The 24,993-nt window shown below is 34.1% G+C and overlaps 2 protein-coding genes and 1 long non-coding RNA gene across 4 annotated transcripts; all 3 read right to left on the bottom strand.

Moving 5' to 3' along the window:
- Positions 1–1,534: 1,534 nt before the first annotated feature.
- Positions 1,535–9,383, bottom strand: LOC133877009 (5'-3' exoribonuclease 4-like). 2 transcript variants are annotated; one of them, XM_062315242.1, is made up of 26 exons: positions 9,174–9,383; positions 8,711–8,816; positions 8,383–8,459; positions 8,083–8,286; positions 7,846–7,968; positions 7,588–7,650; positions 7,413–7,475; positions 6,747–6,917; positions 6,144–6,221; positions 5,889–6,044; positions 5,722–5,796; positions 5,570–5,644; positions 5,418–5,492; positions 5,266–5,340; positions 4,995–5,087; positions 4,820–4,915; positions 4,630–4,700; positions 4,422–4,550; positions 4,268–4,344; positions 4,142–4,182; positions 3,928–4,002; positions 3,716–3,846; positions 2,673–2,765; positions 2,513–2,585; positions 2,300–2,370; positions 1,535–2,212 (listed from the first exon to the last, which is right to left on the bottom strand). In XM_062315242.1, the coding sequence occupies exons 1-26, from the start codon at positions 9,354–9,356 to the stop codon at positions 1,789–1,791; spliced, it is 2,898 nt and encodes a 965-aa protein (XP_062171226.1). In that variant the 5' UTR covers positions 9,357–9,383; the 3' UTR covers positions 1,535–1,788. The 2 variants fall into 2 exon arrangements, with proteins under 2 accessions (XP_062171226.1, XP_062171227.1); XM_062315243.1 differs by lacking the exons at positions 5,418–5,492; positions 5,570–5,644.
- A 5,238-nt stretch (positions 9,384–14,621) lies between these two features.
- LOC133877012 (uncharacterized) lies at positions 14,622–15,273 on the bottom strand. Its single transcript, XR_009901636.1, has 3 exons — positions 15,195–15,273; positions 15,021–15,091; positions 14,622–14,923 (listed from the first exon to the last, which is right to left on the bottom strand). It is a non-coding gene; the product is annotated as an uncharacterized LOC133877012 (long non-coding RNA).
- A 1,448-nt stretch (positions 15,274–16,721) lies between these two features.
- On the bottom strand, positions 16,722–23,728 carry LOC133877011 (5'-3' exoribonuclease 3-like). Its single transcript, XM_062315245.1, has 23 exons — positions 23,380–23,728; positions 22,925–23,030; positions 22,649–22,725; positions 22,349–22,552; positions 22,039–22,161; positions 21,876–21,938; positions 21,701–21,763; positions 21,080–21,250; positions 20,515–20,592; positions 20,252–20,407; positions 20,086–20,160; positions 19,817–19,909; positions 19,638–19,733; positions 19,448–19,518; positions 19,240–19,368; positions 19,047–19,123; positions 18,921–18,961; positions 18,713–18,787; positions 18,500–18,630; positions 17,814–17,906; positions 17,655–17,727; positions 17,472–17,542; positions 16,722–17,384 (listed from the first exon to the last, which is right to left on the bottom strand). Exons 1-23 carry the CDS (start codon positions 23,560–23,562, stop codon positions 17,105–17,107), a joined length of 2,529 nt encoding a protein of 842 aa, XP_062171229.1. The 5' UTR covers positions 23,563–23,728; the 3' UTR covers positions 16,722–17,104.
- Positions 23,729–24,993: the final 1,265 nt, after the last annotated feature.

Raw genomic sequence — 24,993 nt, 5'->3', positions numbered from 1 at the left:
GGAGAGTCTGTTACCTCTGTGGGGGTAGTACAACCAATAGTTGATCAAATGGTTTTAGTGGGGAACCCTTTTGAAACTTTACATTGACCTGAGAAAGGCCCTCAAAATCTGACGCAAATATATTATCTATCTCCTACTTTATTTCTCTTTCCTGCTTTCAATTAAAGTAAAGGTAAAAAAATATATTATCTCTCTCTTATTTTATCTTCTTTTTCCTACTTTTAATTAAAGTAAAAGTAAAAAAATAATATTTTAATAATATAAGGAAAAATGAAGGAAAGCTGTTGTAGGGTGTTTTTTTGATAGGGAAGTAAAATGTAGTTTTGTTTATTATATTTAGAAAAAATGGTTGGGAAGCTGCCGGGAATGCTCTAAGTAGTTCCCTTCTCTAAAATAGAGAAAATTTGAAAAATAATTACAAAAAATGACACCACTGCAATTGCCCTATTTCAGGGCTCCACCCTTGGGTACATTGGGTAGCACTGTAACTATCCAATCCAATATTTTATTGGCACAAAAGCTTTTGTATCTCCTCCCACACGCCTTCTCTCTTTGTCTCCTCGTTAAAAAAAACGCTTTACCTTCCTTCAGTCTCCTGAGAAGGCATTCCAGTAGCAGTGAACGCTAGAGTTTTAGAGGACGAGTGGTCCTGTCGTCGGCGACGAGGGTCCCGCAAGAAGAGGTGCTGATGCTGCCACAACTCCACGATAATATGTACGATTACTTCTTCTCGGTGGACGCCATGCACGGGACGACCTTGAGTGACGCGTCGCCGCTGGAGGAGGTGGGCGTGAGGAATGGGGAGACTGAGCAGATGGTGACCCGAACCAGCAACCGTAGCTCATCGCCACCACAAAACAAAACCTCCCAAGATTCTGACTCCCCATGTATGTTGTTTCGGTCTCAACTCATAGGCCGTCCTTAGTTGGGAATTTTCCGAGAAAGTCACATTTTCCAACCAAATCTTTTTCGAGAAAATCGTCTAGTCTTTGATTTTCTTTCCCGATTGTTTCTAGTAATTTTGAGGTTCTCTTTTTACGTTATTGTTTTGATTGCAATTGAAGGTCAAGGAGCTCAAGAAATTCAGAAATGGCACCTTCCGGAATAAAGTGTAAAAAAAAAAAAAATGAGGTGTTGGTCGGTGTACTGTATTTCACCCAGATTGATGTTGGAAGTTTTTGGGTGGTTTTGATTTGGGTGACCAAGGTTGGGGATGGAGCTGGTAGAGGGGATGGGATGGCGAAGAGGAACTGGTGGAGGGATGAGCGGATGCTTCTGGAATATGGAATGAAGTTAAAAAGGGAAAAAAAAAATGAAAGATAAAAAAATATTATTTTAATATATAGGGAAAGATAAAGGGAAGCTGTTGTGTGTTGTGTGATGTTTTTGTACAGGAAAAAAAAAAAAAAAGTGGTTTGATTCCTTAAATTTTCTCTAAAATAAGGAAAATGGCCGTTGGAAATCTGCTGCTGCTCAAAGGCAGTTCCTCTGTATCCAAAGAGCTTGAAAGTAAATTACAGTAAAATAGCAAATATTTTAGTGCTAACCGCTAAGAACTTTCAGCCAAAAAGAAATAAGCATCTGACGATCACATCATCAATCATTTTACATGCATGAAGGGCCTTTCCGGAAATGAGATCAGTTACAAATGTAGCAACTAAGACATGTCATAGCACATGAGTCTCAGTCAAAGAAACTTGAAATCAGAAAAGGTATATGTTACAAAGCACTTGATTAGCACATGTAATGACCCCCGCATCGTTGGAAGAATGTCAGAAAAATGTACATTCAGTGGCTGCCACTTTCCTCGACAGAAGAATGTCGGCTTCTGCCACGGCCCTGCACAGAGCTGGTAGCAGAACTGTGTTTCCAAGAGGAAGTCGGAGAAACTGTTGCACCGTGCTGTCCCCTCCCTTGATGACTAGGATCCCTGAAATTTATTCTCTGCTGCCGCACATTGTTTGCGCCAGATGTTTCACCATTTCTAGGTAATATGACTCTTTCTCTACTCTCAATATGTTTGTTTATATTGGAAGTATCATTCACTTTTCCTCTACCAGCACCCCATCCAACACCAGCCCCTTTATATATCACCTCAGAAGATGAATCTGTAGTAAATCTACTCTGATAGCCTTCATGTATCATCTTAGGGGAGATGCTTGAAGCAGAATCCGTGCTACTATATGATTTTCTACAACTTTCGTACTGCAATCTGCAACTCTCATCCCAATCACCCTATTGCATCAACCAAATAAAGGAACAAATTGAACAGGCGCAAGCAAGAACTGAGATATCATACCTGTTGGAGGGTTTGTTACTATAGAATCCATGCCAGAGTTTTGTTTCTAAAATATCTTCTTCGGTAATACTCTGCATACATAATATTGTGGTTTTACAGTAAATGGTTTGTGTTTTTTTTTTTTTTTTTTTTTTTTTTTTTTTTGGTAGAAATCAAAAGAACATATTTGTATAAAAAATAATAAAATAAAAAAAATAAAAAAAATTGAAGTACCTTAATTGGAAGGATAACACCATCAAGTAAGCCGGGAATATGCACATCATCACACATCTCAAAAGACACACATCTGCAACATTAGTGTAAGTGATATCAGAGGATACATAAAAAAGGAAAATAAGACTGGAAAAATGTGTCTGTAATGTTGTTTCCTTACAAGACACTGTTCTCTTCAATGCTGTTACGGAGTTCCCTGTGAACTATTTCAGTATCCTCGTTAGGAAGATGAATATAACCGGAAATACCAACACTGACATGTAAAAAAAGAAAAGAAAAGGTTAATTGATCAGTTTATTCAGTGGGAAATTGATGCAGGAGCATATACTGAATCGGTAGCTGAGTTGTCAAATACTGAAGTAATGGCATTGAAATATCTTAATAAAGAAGCTCTACACAAGAATGGAAAGAATCGCGCATAATATTCTAGGATTATTTTAGAATAATATCTTTTACTTTCTTTACAAGTGTTTTTGATTTTTTTTTTTAGTCTCTAAGTTTAGAGCTTTTTTCTTCTTTTTTTTTTTTCTTTTTTTTTTTTTTTTTTTTTTTTTTTTTTTTTTTTTTCTCTAATTTCTTTCTTTATCTCTAAGTATTTTGCTTGGAAAATACTTAAACTAAGCCTATATAAAGGCACATGTATTATTTTGGAATTCAGTTTCGGAGTATCAATTAAATTTCAATCTTCCAGAGTTATTTCTCTGTTCGAATATTTTGGCAAATATAATTTTTCTTTTTCCTATTTGTTATTTTATTTTTTCTTAAATTTCCTTTTCAATTTTTAATTCTTAGTTTCTACTACTATCGTACACCTGTCAGAACAAACCTAGTTATGTCGGGCGTCAAGTAGGCTTAGCAATTTTGATACGACCCATGAATCCAATATGAACACGACACGAATATGTAGAATTTGGGTTTAGGTTATAACCCGTTTATGACCCGTCAACTCGTTTATGACCTGCCAACCTGTTTATGACTCGTTTATGACCAGTCAACCCATTTATGACATATTTACAACGCGTTAATGACACATTTTTTTAGCAAATTAGCTACACCGAATTGCCAAGCCTAGCGTCAAGAATTCATTTGTCAACAAAAATATTACAACAACAACAATAATAAATATGATGTTAAAGAAAGGAAACAGAGGCACATGTTAAAAACTGATGAAGAAAAGACAAGCTAGCACAAGAATCCACCCACCTCATACTGGTATCGATCTCAACCACTTCGTTTTCATGTGGAGTAAGTGACAAAATTTGCGATGCCAACTTGTGTGTGCTACTCACATATAATTGATCAACATTGTTTCTGTTCCTCAATGCTTCATCCTCCTATTAAATAAAGTTAGAAAAACGCTTCGTATCTCTATAGAACATAAAGTTTGAAAAATTAAGAAGGATAAAGTGTAATACCAGTAGACCACTCTCTAATTCTTTGGTTTCGGATAGAAGGCGTTTTTCCTCTACGAATGGGAGCTTGTAGATTCCCTTAATGAGAAACAGAAAATAGAACATATATATCACCACTTCACCATATATATGGAATGTGTAAAATCAAGTAGTTGCAGAGTTGCAGGTGTCTTTTTAAGACATTATAAACAAAAAAATATAAGAAATATAAGCAGACCTGCCGCCGAAAACGTTTTCCATCCAGATCGATATCAAAATCTAAGCATAAAAGAAAGATCAGTGTCAGTTTTTTATATCAAATTCATTGGTTTTAAACCCTAAACTCTAAAAAATCAGAGTTTACCAGTAGGATAAAAATCAATAAGCTTGAACTCATCATCTGTCATCAGAGCCTGGTAAACTTTGGGAAGCACATGAGCACTACATATATAGGAGCACATTAATATTTATGATAAATATTACAGCACAAACATACAACATGCATGAAAGTCTGATACCTCTTTAGGGGTAGTACAGCCAATAGGTTATCAAATGGTTTTAATGGGGAACCCTTTTGAAACTCTACGCTGACCTCAGCAAGGCCCTTCAAATCTGACGCAAATGGTGAATAGTGGTATGGGTAAAACCTGTAGCATAATTCATTATATTATTAACCAGCATTGTAATAGGGCCGGGGGAACTTCATTTTAGACAGCTTGTTCTTACCATGACCATGATGGGACTGCTGAAAAATAATACAGAAGAACCCACAATAGTCCTTCAGTGTACTTCTTTACCTTCAAGAAATCAAGCAGTAGAAGTTAAAACTTTAGGAACCCCACCTTTTTCAGCTACACTTATATCACTAATACACAATCAGTTCAAAATTAAATAGGGGTTTTTAACAAAAGCTCACAAGTTCTTTTCTTAGGCTTTCAATATCCCTCCAGGTGTTTGCAGAAAATTTCTCTTTGTAGTATCTTTCTTTCCAGCCAGCAGTCCCCAGTCTCACCTGTGTATGGGATATGATGAGTCTCCTAAAGAGAACTCTATAGGAACACGAAAAATCTTTAGAAGGCAGTGATTCATACTTTGTCTACGAATTGACCATTCTTAAATAGGTCAATGCTCTTGAGAAGATTATCATTGTACTTTTCTATCAACTCGTATGTGTTTTTTTCAATCTGCAACACCAAGAATGAAAGTAATTAAGAAACTAATTATGAAGACCAATGGGCAACCTGTAATTAATGGAGAACCAAAAGTATTTTTTCAGTACATATAAACAAATGGGACATATTTTTATAAAGACGATATATACATGCATGATTGGGAGAAAAATATAAATAAATCATGACTTACTTCAGAAATATCTTCTGAATCTCTGGAAGTAGGAGCTTTCTCACTGGATAATGCATGACCTTCATGTTCATCTTGCTAGAAATAGGACATCTTTTTATATAAAGAAGATATATACATGACTGGGAGAAAAATATAAGAAAATCATGACTTACTTCAGAAATATCTGCGGAATCTCTGGAAGTAGGAGCTTTCTCACTGGATAATGCATGACCTTCATGTTCATCTTGCTAGAAATGGGACATCTTTTTATATAAAGAAGATATATACATGACTGGGAGAAAAATATAAGAAAATCATGACTTACTTCAGAAATATCTGCTGAATCTCTGGAAGTAGGAGCTTTCTCACTGGATAATGCATGACCTTCATGTTCATCTTGCTAGAAATGGGACATCTTTTTATATAAAGAAGATATATACATGACTGGGAGAAAAATATAAGAAAATCATGACTTACTTCAGAAATATCTGCTGAATCTATGGAAGTAGGAGCTTTCTCACTGGATAATGCATGACCTTCATGTTCATCTTGCTAAAAAAAGGCATTAGATTTTGCATCAGTTCCATTAGTTTTGGAGTAGAATGCATGATCCGTTAGTGCTGATTGAAATTTAATTGACTCACTTTATTTGAATCATTGCAAAGGTATCTAAGTTGGCGCTCGCGAAGATATATTCTTTTCTTGAAATTTTTATCTTCATAGGAGCCAACTAAAAGAATGAACTTCTCGACTCTGGAGAGGTTTATATATCCGTTTCTTTTATCTTCAGAATCAGAAAGCTTTTGTACATGGAAATGGGAAAATTAAAAGATGTAAGGTTAATTGCAACCAGAAATTGAAAGAAGCTACAATTAATATGAGAGTTACATGCATGTTACCCTGCTCATGTCAAGTAGATAGCCACCAAAGTTCTTGAACTCCTTCTTGTAAACAGTCATCAATAAATCAATAGCACCCTATTAGAATGAATGTTAAAATTAATGTCACCATTAAATTTAGTAATTCAAAATATGTCTACACTTTAATATAGATTAAACAGAATTTCTAAACCAAATAAAGGCACATTCATGTATCACTCAAATTAGCTCTTCTTCTAACACATCCATATATATATATTACTTCTTTTTATATAATACTTTAATTTACTTTATGCATTGCATTGCATCGCATCAATGAGTAATGACATTCAATCATTAATAATATATAATTACGTACTTTTTTATATCACAATTATTAATTTGAAATATTACGTATTTCAAATATATATATATACACATACACAGTCACACAGAGCCTACATATATATATATATATATAGCTTTTTTCTTTTATACCTTTGTTAAGATATTAAAGAAAGAATTGAATAAACAAGTAAATGAAAGGCTAGTGATAAAAGAACTCTTACTGACACTTGTTTATCAAAAGAAAAGAAAAGAAAAGAAAAAAGTTTTAACCAGTGTAAATTTAAAAGGCTAAAAGACCTCATGAACTTCTAAGGAAGGCATACGGGGTAGGAAATCATTGCCCACAAAAAAGCACATGAAAATGAAATCATCAACTATCCGCTCAAGATCTATCTCCAGATTGGGTGGGGGGTCAGATATTTTCATGTCAAGCTCCAAATATTCCCGCAGAATCCATACATGTACAAACTGCAAATGGAACAGAAAGAAAAATGTATTAAGGGGATATATATGAATGCTTTCAGCTAAAGTCACGGATGGCAATTAAGGTTGTTTCTAATTAACGTGCTTTGACTAGTTATTTTTTTTACTGTGGTTGTGTTTTTTTAAACCTTGGTTTGTAGTAGGTGAAAACGTTTGTGTGTTGTTTATCCACATAACCTTCTAGAATCGTTTGTAAAAAGGCTCTCTTTATTTTGTATGGAGAAGCTACTGGAAAATATGTATGTGTAAAGAAGAAAAAAAAAAAGGAAGAACCGAGGAAAGAAGTAGAGACCAAGTTCAGAAAATTTCTCTTCCTCTCCCCCGTTTTTTGCTCTGTTTTTCTCCACTGGTTTGCTCACTTTTCTGCAGAAATTCTGCAGCAACTTTTTCCCTTACTATCTTGTGTTTTCATTAGATAATCTACTGCTCTTGAAGTGTGTTCTGCTGAAACAACTAGCCAACAAAGTGAATCATGCATACCTCAAAAGGCTTTTTAAACCATGCCCTTTTCTTCACTGAACTTTCATCGATTGTTGGAGGCTCCTGTAATATTCAGATAGGAAGAAGTGAAGATTAAGAATCCATACAAAATGATAGCATAATTAAATTCATCCCTTCCTATTAATTTAAATTTACAAAAATGATTCAAATTCACCTCTCTCAAAATGGAAAAATGAACTTCATGTGTTGCTAAAGCAAGCATTATCAGATCAGCGTCCTGCATGTATGCATGCAATATCATATCAAAATTAAGGGATGAAAAGAAAACCTTGGGGTACAGGAGGCATATATATATATATATATATATATATATATATATATATATATGAAAAGAAAACCTTGGGGTACAGGAGGCATATATATATCTCTTAATGCCAAAACAAACAAACAGAAGGCAGCAGAGTTGTCATACCAGACCACAGACGCAGTGCCTCGTATTTGGATTATATCCAGTACTAACGTTTCGCTGCTGGCGAATAAAAGACATTATCTTATGTTCGCCCTCACCAGGAACATTGGCATCAGAAATAATAACCTATTTAAATGATCAAATAGAGAATGACAGGATAATTAAGAAGCTAGCATACAATATTATTTTATATGATGGTTTTAATTCTCAAAAGGCAGGCAGATATATCCAGGACCAAACCTTGATGTCCCTCCAGCCTGGATCACTTTTTGTACGTGAAATAACATAGCTTCTGAGGGCCTTGGAAAATTTGTACATAAATTCTGTGCCTGGAGTGATCATATGGGAATCTAAAATAACTTCAGATTCGTCTTTATGAAGAAGATCATAAACCGGTTTTCCTTCCATTACAAACTCTCTCATTAGCCTCTCTATCTCGGCATCCTATATATATAGTAGACAAGAGGAAGATATTAGATATATAAAAGAAAACAATCATCTATATTAATTCAGACAGACTGAAGATGAGAGAAAACTCACATGTCTTTCCCTTGCCTTAATAGTCCGAAAACGTCCAGATCGTTGTTGATTCATTTTGGCCCATGGAGCAACTCCATCTACGTACGTTTCAGGAAAATTTCAGTACGTACGTGAAGTTATTAAAGGCAAATTAAGAAAGTGTACGTATTTCTACCAAACATGCATGCATAACCAAAAAGAACGATTAGTAACAATATATATATATATATATATATATATATATATATATATATATATATATATATATATATATATATATACCTTATTATTAATTGTCAATATATATATTTATAAGGAACATGTCGATCAAGTTGAAGGGCAGTCTCACCTATCGCCATATAAAGTAACTTCCGTGGTCGTACGATGCTGAAAAGGTTGTCAACGTAGTCAAAGATATTATTGAATACATCTTCGAACGTTTCTGGACGGCTAGGCTGATGAACAAAATAAGACAATAAGATTATAAGACAATAATACAAAGAAGTTATTTACTAGAAAGAACATAAAAAACAAAAACTAAAATTCAGAAATACCTGCTTATAAATATTACCATTTTTTTTTATGAATATTACAAAAATAATTGTGATCATTAAAATATTTTAGTCTAGCTGATGAAGTACTGAATATAATCTTTAGGTTAATTTGTAAAACATTGGTCCTCATTTAAAATAAACAAAAATTTAGACCAAGAAAAGGTGCACTTAAATTATAGATGTGAATATGCTATCTATATATATAACCATCAAGTAGGAAAAAAGAAAAAGAAAAAAAGAAGCCAAAATAGAACGAACTTGATCCTCGGGGCATAAGCCGGGGTGGATAATGCCATTCAAATCGAGGTAGAGATTATCAAACTCTATGCCATTAGGGATTGGCAAGGAGGTGTTGATGCACTCTCCTTCATCTTCAGTAGCTTTAACCACAACGTTCGGGTACTTGTCTTTCAACCACCGGTAGAACGACGGCACACCCATCTGAGTTCTCTCTCTCTCTCTCCTTCTCTTTTGCGTCGAATTGTAGAAGAGAGAGCGACTCCAGCAAATGGTTAAATGGTTAACAAAAGTGCAATTACCCACTTTGCTTTTTCTGTACGGACTATATATAACAAAAGTAAAGTTCTTTTTGATGAAACAGAAGTAAAGTTCGTTGCTTTAACTAAAGTTTTTTTTTTTCCTGTAAAATATAAGCCCCGTACGTTCTCTCTCATGCGACAACTTCTCTACCAAGTTAAGAAGAAAACTTCGTTAAGAAGTTATGAAGAAAACTTCTTGGCTCAGTTCTTCCCATTCCTTATGAAGCTTTCACCTATGGTTTCATGAATGGTAATAAGATGCGATTTATGTGATATAAAATAAAAAAAAAAAAAAAAAAAAAATTAAAGGAAAAAATAAAAAAAAATTGTTTTGTAATAAATTTTTTTATTTTAATAATAATAAAAAAAAAATTGATTTGATATAAAAATTAAAAAAAAAAAGTTATATTATGTTTAGAAGTTGATTTTTTTTGGCAACCGACTCAACCGCCTCGAGTTTGATGAAGAATTTTCTTAGTATATGTAAGTGGTTGATGTGATATATAAAGTAAATAAAATTTTTGAAATTTTTTGTATTAAAATTTTTGTTTTGTAGTGAATTTTTATTTGAATAATAAAAAAAAATGATTGACGTGATATAAAAAGTAAGAATTGTTTGGAGGTGGTTTTTTTTTAAAAAAAATTGCATCAAAATCTAGGTAATTCAATTGGTTACCAAACACAACCAAAATGTTTTGAAGTTGATTTTTTTTTAGAAGGGAAAATAAGGGAAGGGTAGTTATCAAACAAAGCCTCTTTATTCCTTCCGCCTCTTACGAGGCCTTGTCCATTGCCTCAGACGATCTATCCCTTCTCCTCCCAAAATCTCAGTCTCATTCCTTTCGCCTAGTGGTTGAGCTAGAAAATGACTAATTTTCTTTTTCTCTTTATATACAATAATTTTATTATAACATATAAAAGTATAATAAACACAATTCAAAATACAAATTATAACACAAAGTGTCTAAAATCGCATCATACACTCTCATAGAGAAACAAAATTGTAAGTATCAAATCTGAATTTAAATTCTTAGAATTTCTTTTCAATGTAAGTAACTAAATTATTTGCAAGAAATCTATCATTCATTGAAAGAGTTAAAATAAGACGAATCAATATAAAAATAAAACGGTATGTCTCTGATTTTCCTATCTTTGTCATTTCTCGACATAATTCTGCAATAGGATACATTTTTATTTTTATTTTAATTTCACATGGTAATCGCTAGCTCTCGGTTTCCATGAAAATATAAAGAAGCAGTTAATTTTCAGAATTCACATACACGGATAGTTATAAGTTACCAAATATCATTGTGCATTGTAAGAATAATATAAGAATTCTTTATGAGACATACAATACAAGACAACTAAATTAAAACTCGTATATATTATTTTATACTAAGCCATTTATACTCAAATCAGTAAAATAATTAATTAATTTCAATATAATAATATTACAAACAATTCTTATATAAGACACGTTTGTTTCGTCTTCAAGAGCCCACTATATAAGTGTAATTATCTTTTAGGAAAAACTTCACATATAACTTCAGATTTTTCATCACTTTTGAAATAAGATATTCAAACTTTAAAAAGTGTCAATTTAGGGTATCCATCTTTAATTTTTTTTTTTTTTTTTTTTTTTTTCAATTTAACCACCCACCAGTTAGAACTTTCCGTTAAATCCTATCAAAATTTTTAAAATACCCTTGTATTTTGTTTTTTTTTTTTTTAAATAAAAAAAAAATCAATCATTTATGCATAAGTATTTTTGTAAATTCTGATTAACACATAAATCTTTGTATTTTTTTTTTCTTTTTTTTTTCTAAAAAAAGTGAGTTAGGGGTATTTTGAAAATTTTGACAAAATTTTAAAAAAAATTTTAACGGATGGTTGAAATTATAAAAAAAAAATTAAAAATAAATACCTTAAATTAACACATTTTAAAGTTTAACGACCTTATTTTAAAAGTGAGAAAAGAACAAAATTATAAATGAAATTATTCGTATCTTTTAACTCCATCAAGTCAGCAAATGTGTCAATTATTTTTCCTATTTGGACATAGCAATCGTTTTCCGACTTTACATGTGTCGGTTTTTGTATTTAAGTAAAGTCAGCACATGTCCCTGTTTTTTTATATCGAAAATATTTACAATTTTACCACAACAACACGACAGTGCGACACCGGCCTGCGCGCAGCTCACACATAGTCACATACCGTCAGCATGCATTAATAAAATAATAAGTATTCCTCAAAATAATAATAATAAGTATAATAAAACTAGTAAACTACCTTATCACTTCATCAGCGTAGTGGACAGTCGACCAGAAGGTAGAAGTAGAGCGTTTTGAAGCCGGCGTAGCCCTGCAGAGGTTGCTTACCATGATATGGTTTTGAATTTTTAATTTTATTTTATTTTTAAAAGGATGCTGATGGTAGAAACAGCTAGCTAGCTAGCATGTGTTTGGTACGTTAGATGCATCATGCAAGTGATAGTGAGGATTTTTAAATATGAGATTCTCAGATTTAATATGAGGGGATCCGAATCCAGGTAGTACGTGGTTGGTAAAAAAAAAAAAAAAGGAGCGCGCTTTTCAACGGGTTAATCGTTGGTCAGTTTAATCTTAGTTTTGGATTGGGTTGAATTAGATGACATCGGCCTTAATTTGAGGGCAATTCAATTTTTTAAGAGGGTTGGGCTGAGTTTAATTTAATAAGGACAAGAATGTTAATTGAAAGGAGTTTTGGGCTTAAAAAAGCCTAAGATTTTTTATTTTTTTATTTTATTTTTTTTTTTTAAAAAAAAAACGTGTTTTAAGGACGTACGGGCGTCCTTGCTTATCTCCTCCCTTCACCTCTCCCCTACCACCTCCTCTGAATTGTTGCATTGCGTCCTTTTCTCGAATTGTAATAAGTTTATTCACTGTTAATGGATTAGAGGAAAATGGAAGAAGGAAATTGAAATGGATTGATTCATAAACGGAAAAATGCATAATTCAGCCACATTCGAGAGGGTCAATCTCTCAACACATTCGAGAATGTAATTCTCCAAGTTTATCACAGTAAACAAATGATTAATCTCATATCTCTACAATTAAGCTAATGGCCTTAATTTATATATACATAACTCAAGTCCATTATCACTAAAGTAAACCAAGCTCATTCCACGTGGCCTATTATCCTTCGTCAGCTCCACCGGCTAATGCGCCTCTCCACCGTTTTCACCAGCCTCTATGTTCCCCATTGCCACCTCTCGCGCCTCTACGTGGACTTCACGTGCTTGCCCATGGATCTCGTACCCCTGCCATCTCCTTTGCGAGTGATGATTTCTTGGTTTGGTGTTGTTTTTTTGTTTTTTTGTTTTTAATTTTTTTTAATTTTTTTTAATTTTTTTTTTTCATGTATTTCTATTTTTTTTTTCGTATGGATTTTAGCTTCCCTACTTTTGTTGTTGTTCCTAGTTGGCGTTCAGGAAGAATTGAGAGACATTTCTAGGTTTGTACCCATTCCCGTGTGTTGTGCCATCTTTCGTACAATGAGATTCATTATTATCAGTTGCCCCAATTTACCCTTATTCGGTGCATGTTCTCATTCTGTGAAGCGTTTCTCGATTCACTTGTTGCAGCTGTTGCTTTGGTTGTTCTTTTCATGGAACTTTTCTTTTGAAAATCGCTTTTGTGGCAATCTCATTTCTTTCGATAGGTCAAGTCATTTATTTGACAAATTCTCAATAGTTTTTGGTGTTTTTACATTCTTTTTCAGTTGTTTTGGGGCTTTTGTTTGGATTGTCCACCCGTTATTTTTATTGCTAATGTTGTAATCTCTCAATTCCCTTCCCCCGAATTTTAAAAAAATAATAAAAAAAAAAAATAAAAAGGAAGAAAGTTTTTTTTACTCTAAATTTTCTATAATCTTTTTATTCTTCTTTTAAATATTATTTTATTTTGAGATTCTTTTCTTTTTCAGTTTTTGGGTTTTAGAATTTAGAGTTAATCTTCTTCTTCTTCTTCTTTTTCTTTTCCTTTTTTTTTTTATTTATTTTGTTTTATATTTTCTAAACTATCCAAACATAATTTCAATTTTTTTTTTTTCAAAATTCACAATTTTGAAAACAATAAGAAATAACACAACAATAAAAACAAACCATGCACCAAAATGAGACCATAAGGGTTTTTTTTTTTTTTTAGACTTTATGGCACGTTTGGATGTTCGATTTTTTGAAATCTGAATTCAACTATAATTTAGTGTGTGAATTCCGAGGCAAATAAAGTTGAAAAAGATGTTTGGATAATTTGACTTTCTGAGATAAAATTAAAAAAAAAAATGAGATAACATCTGTTTTGTTTATAAAAAATTCGAACACCAATAGCAAATAGAATCAAGATTCTTCTTGTTCCCAAACATTTTTTATTTTCTTTTATCTTCTCTACTTGCTTTTGTCCAAGCATAAACATTTCTACATCTCATTAATTGATCTGTCAAACACCCGTCTACGTACCCACAACAACTTTATTACTCCTTGACAACATATCAATCAAAGTATCAAACAACACCCAAATGAACATCCGATCCAAAACTCAAATCCAACTCATTCTTCACAATATAACAATGAAGCTCCCTCCCATAATCCCATCTCCCACTATCATATCGCCACAAAGAGGCACGAAGATAATTATGCAGTACTGCACAACTTAAAAGAAGATCTAGAGAGAAACAATGCAGAATGGGGTCCGATCCGTTGATAACTTGCATCTTACATTTTTAAGCAACATTTTTTATGCTAACCGTACGTAAAGAAATAAGCATCCTGACAATCACATCATCAATCATTTTACAGGCATGAAGAGCAACTTAGACCATTTTACAGGCACAAAAGGCCTCAGTTACAAATGTAGCAGCTTCGACAAGTCATAGCAAAGGAGTCTCGATCAATCAGTCAAAACAAACATGAAACTAGAAAAGGTAAATGTTACAAAGCACTAGATTAGCACATGTAATGACCCCCACATCGCCATTGAATAGCATTACACACAAACGTAAAGGGCATGAGGCCAGTGATTTCAAATCTACATTCAGTAGTTACCACTTTCCTCGACAGAAGAATGTTGAACATGTCGGCTTCTGCCACGGCCCTGCACAAAGTTGGTAGCTGCAGAACTGCGTTTCCAAGAGTAAGTCGGAGAAACGGTTGCACCATGCTGTCCCCTCCCTCGATAGCTAAGAGCACAAAATTTTACACCATTTCTAGGCAGCCAATGATTATTGTTCATCGACTGAGCTCTTCCATTTGGCCTGACCCGTTCATTTGAGTTCTGTTGGGCAAAAGAAGAGCTAGGTATATTGGAAGTAGTATTCACTTTACCTCTACCAGCGCCCCATCCATCACCAGCACCTTTATATATCACCTCAGAAGATGAGTCTGTATTAAATCTCTTGTGATAGCCTTCATGCATTATCTTTCGTACTGCAATCTGCAACACTCATCCATGTCATCCTATTGCATCAACCAAATATAGGAACAAATAGAATAGGCACTATAAATAGTAATCAAGAACTGAGATATCATACTTATTGGAGGGTTTGTTGCCCTGGGATTCATGCCAGAGTTTTGTTTCCTTAATATCTCCATCGGTAATACTCTGCATACATAATATTGTGGTTTTACTTTGAATGGTTTGTCTTTCTTTCTTTCCTTTTTTTTTTTTTTGGTAAAAATAAAATAAAATAAAATAAATTAAGTACCTTGTCTGGAAGGATAAGACCATCAAGTAAGCGGGAATTCACTAAATTCCACGCATTTACAGTTCATCCCCAGTGGCAGACCCAACCTTGGAAATCTGAGAGGGCCAAATTGAAAGAAAAAAAAAAAAAAAAAAATTGGTGGGAGGGGGGGGCAAAACTTAAGAAATAAACAAAATTAAGGAAAAAATTTTACTTTTTTTTTTTTTTTTTTTTTTAATTTTTTAGAATTTTTTATTTGGAAAAAATTTTAGGGGTCGGGACCAGGACCCCTTTGAGAATTTGAATTTTCTTCATTTCAGTTATAAAATAAGGGTATAATTGTCTTTTCACCTTCTATAAAAATATAAAAAGACAACTATACTCCTGAATTATAACTAAATGAATAGAATCTTCTCGATTTCAAATGGAGAGGATCTGTTCCCGCCTCTGCCCCCATATAGGTCCGTCCGTCATTGTTCATCCCCATCAACGAACTCGCAACAACCATATCCAAAAGAAACCCAATTCATAAATTCTTCCCGTGAATCAATTTCCCAGCAACTGAGTCTCCAGTCTCGCCGGATGCTTTCGCAAGCGTCGCAAGAGTATAATCATCTGGCAATTCATCACTAACAGCATATTTCGTTGAATAAATCAAAAACCTCATTATAGACACGCTTTTTTCACATACCCAATAATCAAAGAGTTCCATAGGTACACATTCTTGAGCTCAACAGAGTAAAAAACGAGCCGTGAGTGGTGACCGAGCTGGGCTTCCACATATAGCGTACACAGAGACGAGCTTCATGGCGACTCCGAGAAAAGGATTTTGTCCGAGCCCATGAGCGAGGATTTGAGCGTGGCATTCTGGGCTGAAGCTCAGCGACTAATGGTCTATCGTAAACTCAAGAATGGAGGGGATGGAGCGGTGGATGAGAAAAAGGGGAAGACGCTGGTTTTGTTAAGACTCAAGAGGGAGAGAAACGATAAAATAAAGTAAGAATGAATAAAAAACACGAACAATATGATTGGGTCCAGGTAGAAAAGTACAACAGCCTTATATATATATATATATATATATATATATATATATATATATATATATATATATATATATATATATATATATATATATATAAATTCGAGATGATAAACAGATTGACCTGAGAGAGAGCACGAAAACTTAAAAGAAGATCTCGAGAGAAACTATACAGAATCCAAACCGTTAGGGCGATGGTGAGGGTGAGGGGCAGGGTGGAAGTGGGGATAATGGTGAGGGTGAGGGTGAACGCAACAGTGACACCAGAAGAAGTGATGTATTGTTTTGAAATACTTCAGTTCCTTCATTCTCAGAGTTGGCCAAAACCCATCAGCTGTGATCAAAGCAACATCCTTAGCTACAACATAGGAAGCAAAGTCGAAAATGCCAAGACGTGCAGTATGATTGTGCTTTATCAAGGCATAGTTGAGAAAGCAGCAACTGCCTTGTACTAAGGCAGTTCCTCTATGTCCAAAGAGCTTGAAAGTAAATTACAGTAAAATAGCAAATACTTTGGTGCCAACCGCTAAGAACTTACTTTCAGCCAAAAAGAAATAAGCATCTGACGATCACATCACCTATCATTTTACATGCATGAAGGGCCTTTCCGGAAATGAGATCAGTTACAAATGTAGCAACTTAGACATGTCATAGCACATGAGTCTCAGTCAAAGAAACTTAAAATCAGAAAAGGTATATACAAAGCACTTGACTAGCACATTTAATGACCCCCGCATCGTTGGAAGAATGTCAGGAAAATGTACATTCAGTGGCTGCCACTTTCCTCGACAGAAGAATGTGGGCTTCTGCCAAGGCCCTGCACAGAGCTGGTAGCAGAACTGTGTTTCCAAGAGGAAGTTGGAGAAACTGTTGCCCCATGCTGTCCCCTCCCTTAATGACTATGATCCCTGAAATTTATTCTCTGCTGCCGCACATTTTTTGTGCCAGATGTTTCACCATTTCTAGGTAATATGACTCTTTCTCTACTCTCAATATGTTTGTTTATATTGGAAGTATCATTCACTTTTCCTCTACCAGCACCTTTATATATCACCTTAGAAGATGAATCTGTAGTAAATTTACTTAGATAGCCTTCATGAATCATCTTAGGGGAGATGCTTGAAACAGAATTTGTGCTATTATATGCTTTTCTACTTCTTTCGTTCTGCAATCTGCAACTCTCATCCCAATCACCCTATTGCATCAACCAAATATAGGAATAAATTGAACAGGCGCAAGCAAGAACTAAGATATCATACCTGTTGGAGGGTTTGCTACCATAGTATTCATGCCAAAGTTTTGTTTCGTTAATATCCTCTTCGGTAATACTCTGCATACATAATATTGTGGTTTTACAGTAAATGGTTTGTCTTTTTTTTTTTTTTTTGGTAGAAATCAAAAGAAGATATTTGTATTAAAAATAAAAATAAAAATTGAAGTACCTTAATTGGAAGGATAACACCATCAAGTAAGCCGGGAATATGTACATCATCACGCATCTCAAAAGACACACATCTGCAACATCAATGTAAGTGATATCAAAGGATACATAAAAAAGGAAAACAAGACTGGAAAATGTGTTTTTAATGTTGTTTCCTTACAGGGCACAGTTCTCTTCAATGCTGTTATGGACTTCCCTGTGAACTATTTCAATATCCTCGTTAGGAAGATGAATAAAACCGGAAATACCATCACTGAGATGTGAAAAAAGAAAAGAAAAGAAAAGTTAATTGATCAGTTTATTCAGTGGGAAGTTGATGTAGGAGCATATACTGAATCAGTAGCTGAGTTGTCAGATAATGAATTAATAGCATTGAAATATCTTAATAAAGAAGATCTGCACAAGAATTGAAAGAATCATGCATAATATTTTAGGATTATTTTATAATAATATCTTTTACTTTCTCTACAAGTATTTTTGTTGTCTCCAAGTTTAGAGTTATTTTTTTTTCTTTCTTTATCTCAGAGTATTTTGCTTGGAAAACACTTAAACTTATCCTATATAAAGGCACATATGTATTATTTTGAAATTCAGTTTTGGAGTATCAATTAAATTCCAATCTTTCAAAGTTTGAATATTTTTGGCAAATAGTCTTTCTCTTTCCTATTTGTTTTTTATCTCTTCTTGAATTCCCTTTTCAATATTTAATTCTTAGTTTCTGCTACCATCTGACACTGTCAAAACAAACCTAGTTATGCCGGGCATCAAGAATTTATTTGTTAACAACAATAATAAATATGATGTTAAAGAAAGGAAACAGACAAGCTAACACAAGGATCCACCCACCTCATACTGGTATCGATCTCAACCACTTCGTTTTCATTTGGGGAAAGTGACAAAATTTGCAATGCCAACTTGTGTGTGCTACTCACATATAACTGATCAACATTGTTTCCATTCCTCAATGCTTCATCCCCCTATTAAATAAAGATTGAAAAACGCTTCAAATCTCTATAGAACATAGAGTTTGAAAAATTTGTTAAGGATAAAATGTAATACCAGTAGACCTCCCTCTAATTCTTTAGTTTCAGATAGAAGGCGTTCTTCCCCTACAAATGGGAGCTTGGAGATCCCCTTCATGAGAAACAGAAAATAGAACATATATATCACCACTTCACCATATGGAATATGTAAAATCGAGTAGTTGCAGAGTTGCAGGTGTCTTTTTAAGACATTATAAACAAAAATATAAGAAATATAAGCAGACCTGCCACATAAAACGTTTTCCATCCAGATCGACATCAAAATCTAAGCGTAAAAGAAAGATCAGTGTCAATTTTTATATCAAATTCATTGGTTTTAAACCCTAAACTCTAAAAAAATCAGAGTTTACCAATAGGATAAAAATCAATAAGCTTGAACTCTGCATCTGTCATCAGAGCCTGGTAAACTTTGGGAAGTACATGAGCACTACACATATATATATATATATATAGGAGTACGTTAATTCAATTCATTTAATTTACCTATAAATTTATGATAAATTAATACAGCACAAACATACAACATCCATGAAAGTCTGATACCTCTTTATGGGTAGTACAGCCAATAGGTTATCAAATGGTTTTAATGGGGAACCCTTTTGAAACTCTACGCTGACCTGAGCAAGGCCCTTCAAATCTGACGCAAATGGTGAATAGTGGTATGGGTAAAACCTGAAGCATAATTCATTACATTATTAACAAGCATTGTAATAGGGTGGGGGGGACTTCATTTTATGCAGCTTGTTCTTACCATGACCACGATGGGACTGCTGAAAAATAATACAGAAGAACCCACAATAGTCCTTCAGTGTACTTCTTTACCTTCAAGAAATCAAGTAGTAGACGTTAAAACTTTAGGAACCCTACCTTTTTTAGCTACACTTATATCACTAATACACAATCTGTTTAAAATTAAATATGGGTTTTCAACAAAAGCTCACAAGTTCTTTTCTTAGGCTTTCAATATCCCTCCAGGTTTTTGCAGAAAATTTCTCTTTGTAGTATCTTTTTTTCCAGCTAGCAGTACCCAGTCTCACCTGTGCATGTATGGGATATGATGAGTCTTCTAAAGAGAACTCTATAGCAACACGAAAAATCTTTAGAAGGCAGTGATTCATACTTTGTCTACGAATTGACCATTCTTAAATAGGTCAATGTTCTTGCGAATATTCTTATTGAACTTTTCTATCAACTCGTCTGTGTTTTTATCAATCTGCAAAACCAAGAATGAAAGTAATTAAGAAACTAATTATGAAGACCAATAGGTAACCTGTAATTAATGGAGAACCAAAAGCATTTTTTCAGTACATGTAAATAAATGGGACATCTTTTTATATAAAGAAGATACATACATGATTGGGAGAAAAATATAAGAAAATCATGACTTACTTCAGAAATATCTGCTGAATCTATGGAAGTAGGAGCTTTCTCACTGGATAATGCATGACCTTCATGATCATCTTGCTAGAAAAGGCATTAGATTTTGCATCAGTTCCATTAGTTTTGGAGTAGAATGCATGATCCGTTAGTGCTGATTGAAATTTAATTGACTCACTTTATCTGAATCATTGCAAAGGTATCTAAGTTGGCGCTCGCGACGATCTATTCTTTTCTTGAAAATTTTATCTTCATATGAGCCAACTAAAAGAATGAACTTCTCGACTCTGGAGAGGTTTATATATCCGTTTCTTTTATCTTTAGAATCAGAAAGCTTTTGTACATGGAAATGGGAAAAATTAAAAGATGTAAGGTTAACAGTTAACTGCAACCAGAAATTGAAAGAAGCTACAATTAATATGAGAGTTACATGCATGTTACCCTGCTCATGTCAAGTAGATAGCCACCAAGGTTCTTGAACTCCTCCTTGTAAACAGTCATCAATAAGTCAATAGCACCCTATAAGAATGAATGTTAAAAGTAATCACACCATTAAATTTAGTAATCCAAAATATATCTACACTTCAATATAAATTAAACAGAATTCCTAAACCAAATAAAGGCACATGTGTCACTCAAATCAGCTCTTCTTCTAAGACATCTATATATATATATATATATATATATTACTTCTTTTATATAATACTTTAATTTACTTTATGCATTGCATTGCATCAATGAGTAATGACATTAATAATATATAATTGCGTACTTTTCATATCACAATTATTAATTTGAAATATTACGTATTTCAAATACATATACACATACACAGAGCCTACATAATTATATATATAGCTTTTTTCTTTAATACCTTTGTGAAGATATTTAAGAAAGAATAAACAAGTAAATGAAAGACTAGTGATAAAAGAACTCTTACTGACACTTGTTTATCAAAAGAAAAGAAAAAAGTTTTAACCAGTGTAAATTAAAAAGGCTACAAGACCTCATGAACTTCTAAGGAAGGCATATGGGGTAGGAAATCATTGCCCACAAAAAAGCACATGAAAATGAAATCATCAACTATCCGCTCAAGATCTATCTCCAGATTGGGTGGAGGGTCAGATATTTTCATGTCAAGCTCCAAATATTCCCGCAGAATCCATATATGTACAAACTGCAAATGGAACAGAAAGAAAAATGTATTAAGGGGATATAAATGAATGCTCTCAGCTAAAGTCACGGACGGCAAGGTTGTTACTAATTAATGTGCTTTGACTAGTTATTTTTTACTGTGGTTGTGTTTTTTTAAACCTTGGTTTGTAGTAGGTGAAAATGTTTGTGTTGTATATCTGTAAAAAGGCTCTCTTTATTTTGTATGGAGAAGCTGCAGGAAAATATGTATGTGTAAAGAAGAAAAAAAAGGAAGAACTGAGAAAAGAAGTAGAGACCAAGTTCAGAAAATTTCTCTTCCTCTCCCCTGTTTTTCTCCTCTGGTTTGCTCACTTTTCTGCAGAAATTCTGCAGCAACTTTTTCCCATACTATCTTGTGTTTTCATTACAAAATCTACTGCTCTTGAAGTGTGTTCTGTTGAAACAACCAGCCAACAAAGTGAATCATGCATACCTCAAAAGGCTTTTTAAACCATGCCCTTTTCTTCACTGAACTTTCATCGATTGTTGGAGGCTCCTGTAATATTCAGATAGGAAGAAGTGAAGATTAAGAATCCATGCAAAATGATACCATAATTAAATTCATCCCTTCCTATTAATTTAAATTTACAAAAATGATTCAAATTCACCTCTCTCAAAATGGAAAAATGAACTTCATGTGCTGCTAAAGCAAGCATTATCAGATCAGCGTCCTGCACATATGCATGCAATATCATATCAAAATTAAGGGATGAAAAGAAAACTTTGGGGTATGGCAATACAAACAAACAGAAGGCAGCAGAGTTGTCATACCAGACCACAGACGCAGTGCCTCGTATTTGGATTATATCCAGTACTAACGTTTCGCTGCTGGCGAATAAAAGACATTATCTTATGTTCACCCTCACCAGGAACATTGGCATCAGAAATAATAACCTATTTAAATGATCAAATAGACATTGACAGGATAATTATGAAGCATACACTATTATTTTATATGATGGCTTTAATTCTCAAAAGGCAGGCAGATATATATATATATATATATCTGCCTGCCTTTTGAGAATTAATATATATATATATATATATATATATATATATATATATATATATATGACCAAACCTTGATGTCCCTCCAGCCTGGATCACTGTTTGTACGTGAAATAACATAGCTTCTGAGGGCCTTGGAAAATTTGTACATAAATTCTGTGCCTGGAGTGACCATATGGGAATCTAAAATAACTTCAGATTCGTCTTTATGAAGAAGATCATAAACCGGTTTTCCTTCCATTACAAACGCATTCATTAGCCTCTCTATCTCCGCATCCTATATATATAGTAGACAACAGGAAGATATTAGATATATAAAAGAAAACAATCATCTATATTAATTCAGACAGACTGAAGATGAGAGAAAACTCACATTTCTTTCCCTTTCCTTAATAGTCCGAAAACGTCTAGATCGTTGTTGATTCATTTTTGCCCATGGAGCAACTCCATCTACGTTCGTTTCAGGAAAATTTCAGTACGTACGTGAAGTTATAAAAGGCAAATTAAGCACGTGTACGTATTTCTACCAAACATGCATGCAGAACCAAAAAGAACGATTAGTAACAATATATATATACCATATTATTAATTGTCTCTATATATATATATTTATAAGGAACATGTCGATCAAGTTGAAGGACAGTCTCACCGATCGCCATATAAAGTAACTTCCGTGGTCTTACGATGCTGAAAAGGTTGTCAACGTAGTCAAAGATATTATTGAATACATCTTCGAACGTTTCTGGGGGGCTAGGCTGATGAACAAAATAAGACAATAATACAAAGAAGTTATTTACTAGAAAGAACATAAAAAATAAATAAATAAAAAATCAGAAATACCTGCTTATAAATATTACCATTTTTTTTTTTTGGATGAATATTACAAAAATAATTATGATCATTAAAATATTTTAGTCTAGCTGATGAAGTACCGAATATAATCTTTAGGTTAATTTGTAAAACATTGGTCTTTATTTAAAATAAACAAAAACTTTAGACCAAGAAAAGGTGCACTTAAATTATAGATGTGAATATGCTATCTATATATATAACCATCAAGTAGGAAAAAAGAAAAAGAAAAAAAGAAGCCAAAATAGAACGAACTTGATCCTCGGGGCATAAGCCGGGGTGGATAATGCCATTCAAATCGAGGTAGAGATTATCAAACTCTATGCCGTTAGGGTTTGGCAAGGAGGTGTTGATGCACTCTCCTTCATCTTCAGTAGCTTTAACCACAACGTTCGGGTACTTCTCTTTCAACCACCGGTAGAACGACGGCACACCCATCTGAGTTCTCTCTCTCTCTCTCTCTCTCCTTCTCTTTTGCGTCGAATTGTAGAAGAGAGAGCGACTCCAGCAAATGGTCAAATACCTTAACGAAAGTGCAATTACCCACTTTGCTTTTTCTGTACGGACTATAACAAAAGTAAAGTTCTTTTTGATGAAACAAAAGTAAAGTTCTTTGCTTTATGTCACACAGCATTTCTCTGGAAAGGAAGGAAATAAAGGTGCGTTTTTGAGAAAAGGAAGAGAGAAGAAAGAGAGAAGAATAGAAGAGTTGAGTTCGGAAGTATCAGTTGCATGGCAGCTTGTGAGTGGGTTGCTGAAAGGTGCGGTCCAGCTGGGCTTCTAGATGAGGCTATGTGGTACGTTTAGAGCTGCCAGCGTTTTATGTTATTTAGTGTCGTTTTATGCTTTCTTTGGTGTAGTCGTTTTATGTTCAAGGGGGATGCGTTTTGTAAGGGGCGTATATAAGTCTCAAGGGCGGTTTTGTCTAGGTATCTTTTTGGTGAAGAGAAATGCTATAGACCCAAAATCTTTTCCAAAGAGACTGTTCCAAACTGACGTGGAGATTGATCTGGCTGAGCCACGTTGATCTTTTGTAAAAAATAAATTTTGACGCTGGCTTCAACTATTTCACTGACAAAATGATAGACGTGATGTTTTTTGATCTGCTTGCAGAGAAAATTACAGCAACAAAAAAAAGGAGAAAAATGGCGTATTTGTGGGTCTCGTCTCTCTCTCTCTGTCTCCATTTTCACCTTTTAGATTTCTCTGCATATTTGGGTCCCGTCCATTTCAAGCCTCTCCCACCTTTGAGCTTTGTGTTTTCGCTCATCATTTTTGGTTGCAGAACAAACCTAGGCTAGGTGCTACATTTCTATTGAACCAGGTTTTTCCCCTTTTCTAAACTGGTAGAAAACCAAAATTCTCTTTTATCTTCTGTTTCACGAACCGGTGATTAAAAAAAAAAAAAAGGGTTCTTTGCTATGATGTTGGCCGAAAATCAAACCTAAGCATACTTTCTACGCACAAATCCACAAATCCATAATCCCCAACATCTTTTTCTGTCAATACACCAACAACCCAGTCCCTCAGCGTCAACCCCCAACCAACCAAATCCAGCTGCACGATCGTTCATCCCCCAACTAACCTTTAGTTTTCCTCCATTGCACCGAGTCACGCTTGTTTCCAAACTCGCACAAAAACACTCTCGTAAATCCAGCACAGGGCCACCAGTTTTACCCACCGAACAACCCGACTCCAAATTCGTATAGAAACTGCCACCCAAGACCACAGAACTGCAATTCAATGTTAACGATGCATTCACTCACTCCAACGTGGCCGAATATAAGCTGATGGGTTGTTTAGGTTTGATTTTCGGCCAACATCATAACAAAGAACCCACATATTTTTTTTTATCACCAGTTCGTGAAA

The sequence above is a fragment of the Alnus glutinosa genome, chromosome 9 (assembly GCF_958979055.1).
Source record: "Alnus glutinosa chromosome 9, dhAlnGlut1.1, whole genome shotgun sequence".
Lineage (NCBI taxonomy): Eukaryota > Viridiplantae > Streptophyta > Magnoliopsida > Fagales > Betulaceae > Alnus > Alnus glutinosa.
Note: the sequence above shows the minus strand (reverse complement) of the source record. Positions and strands in the feature narration are given on the sequence as shown.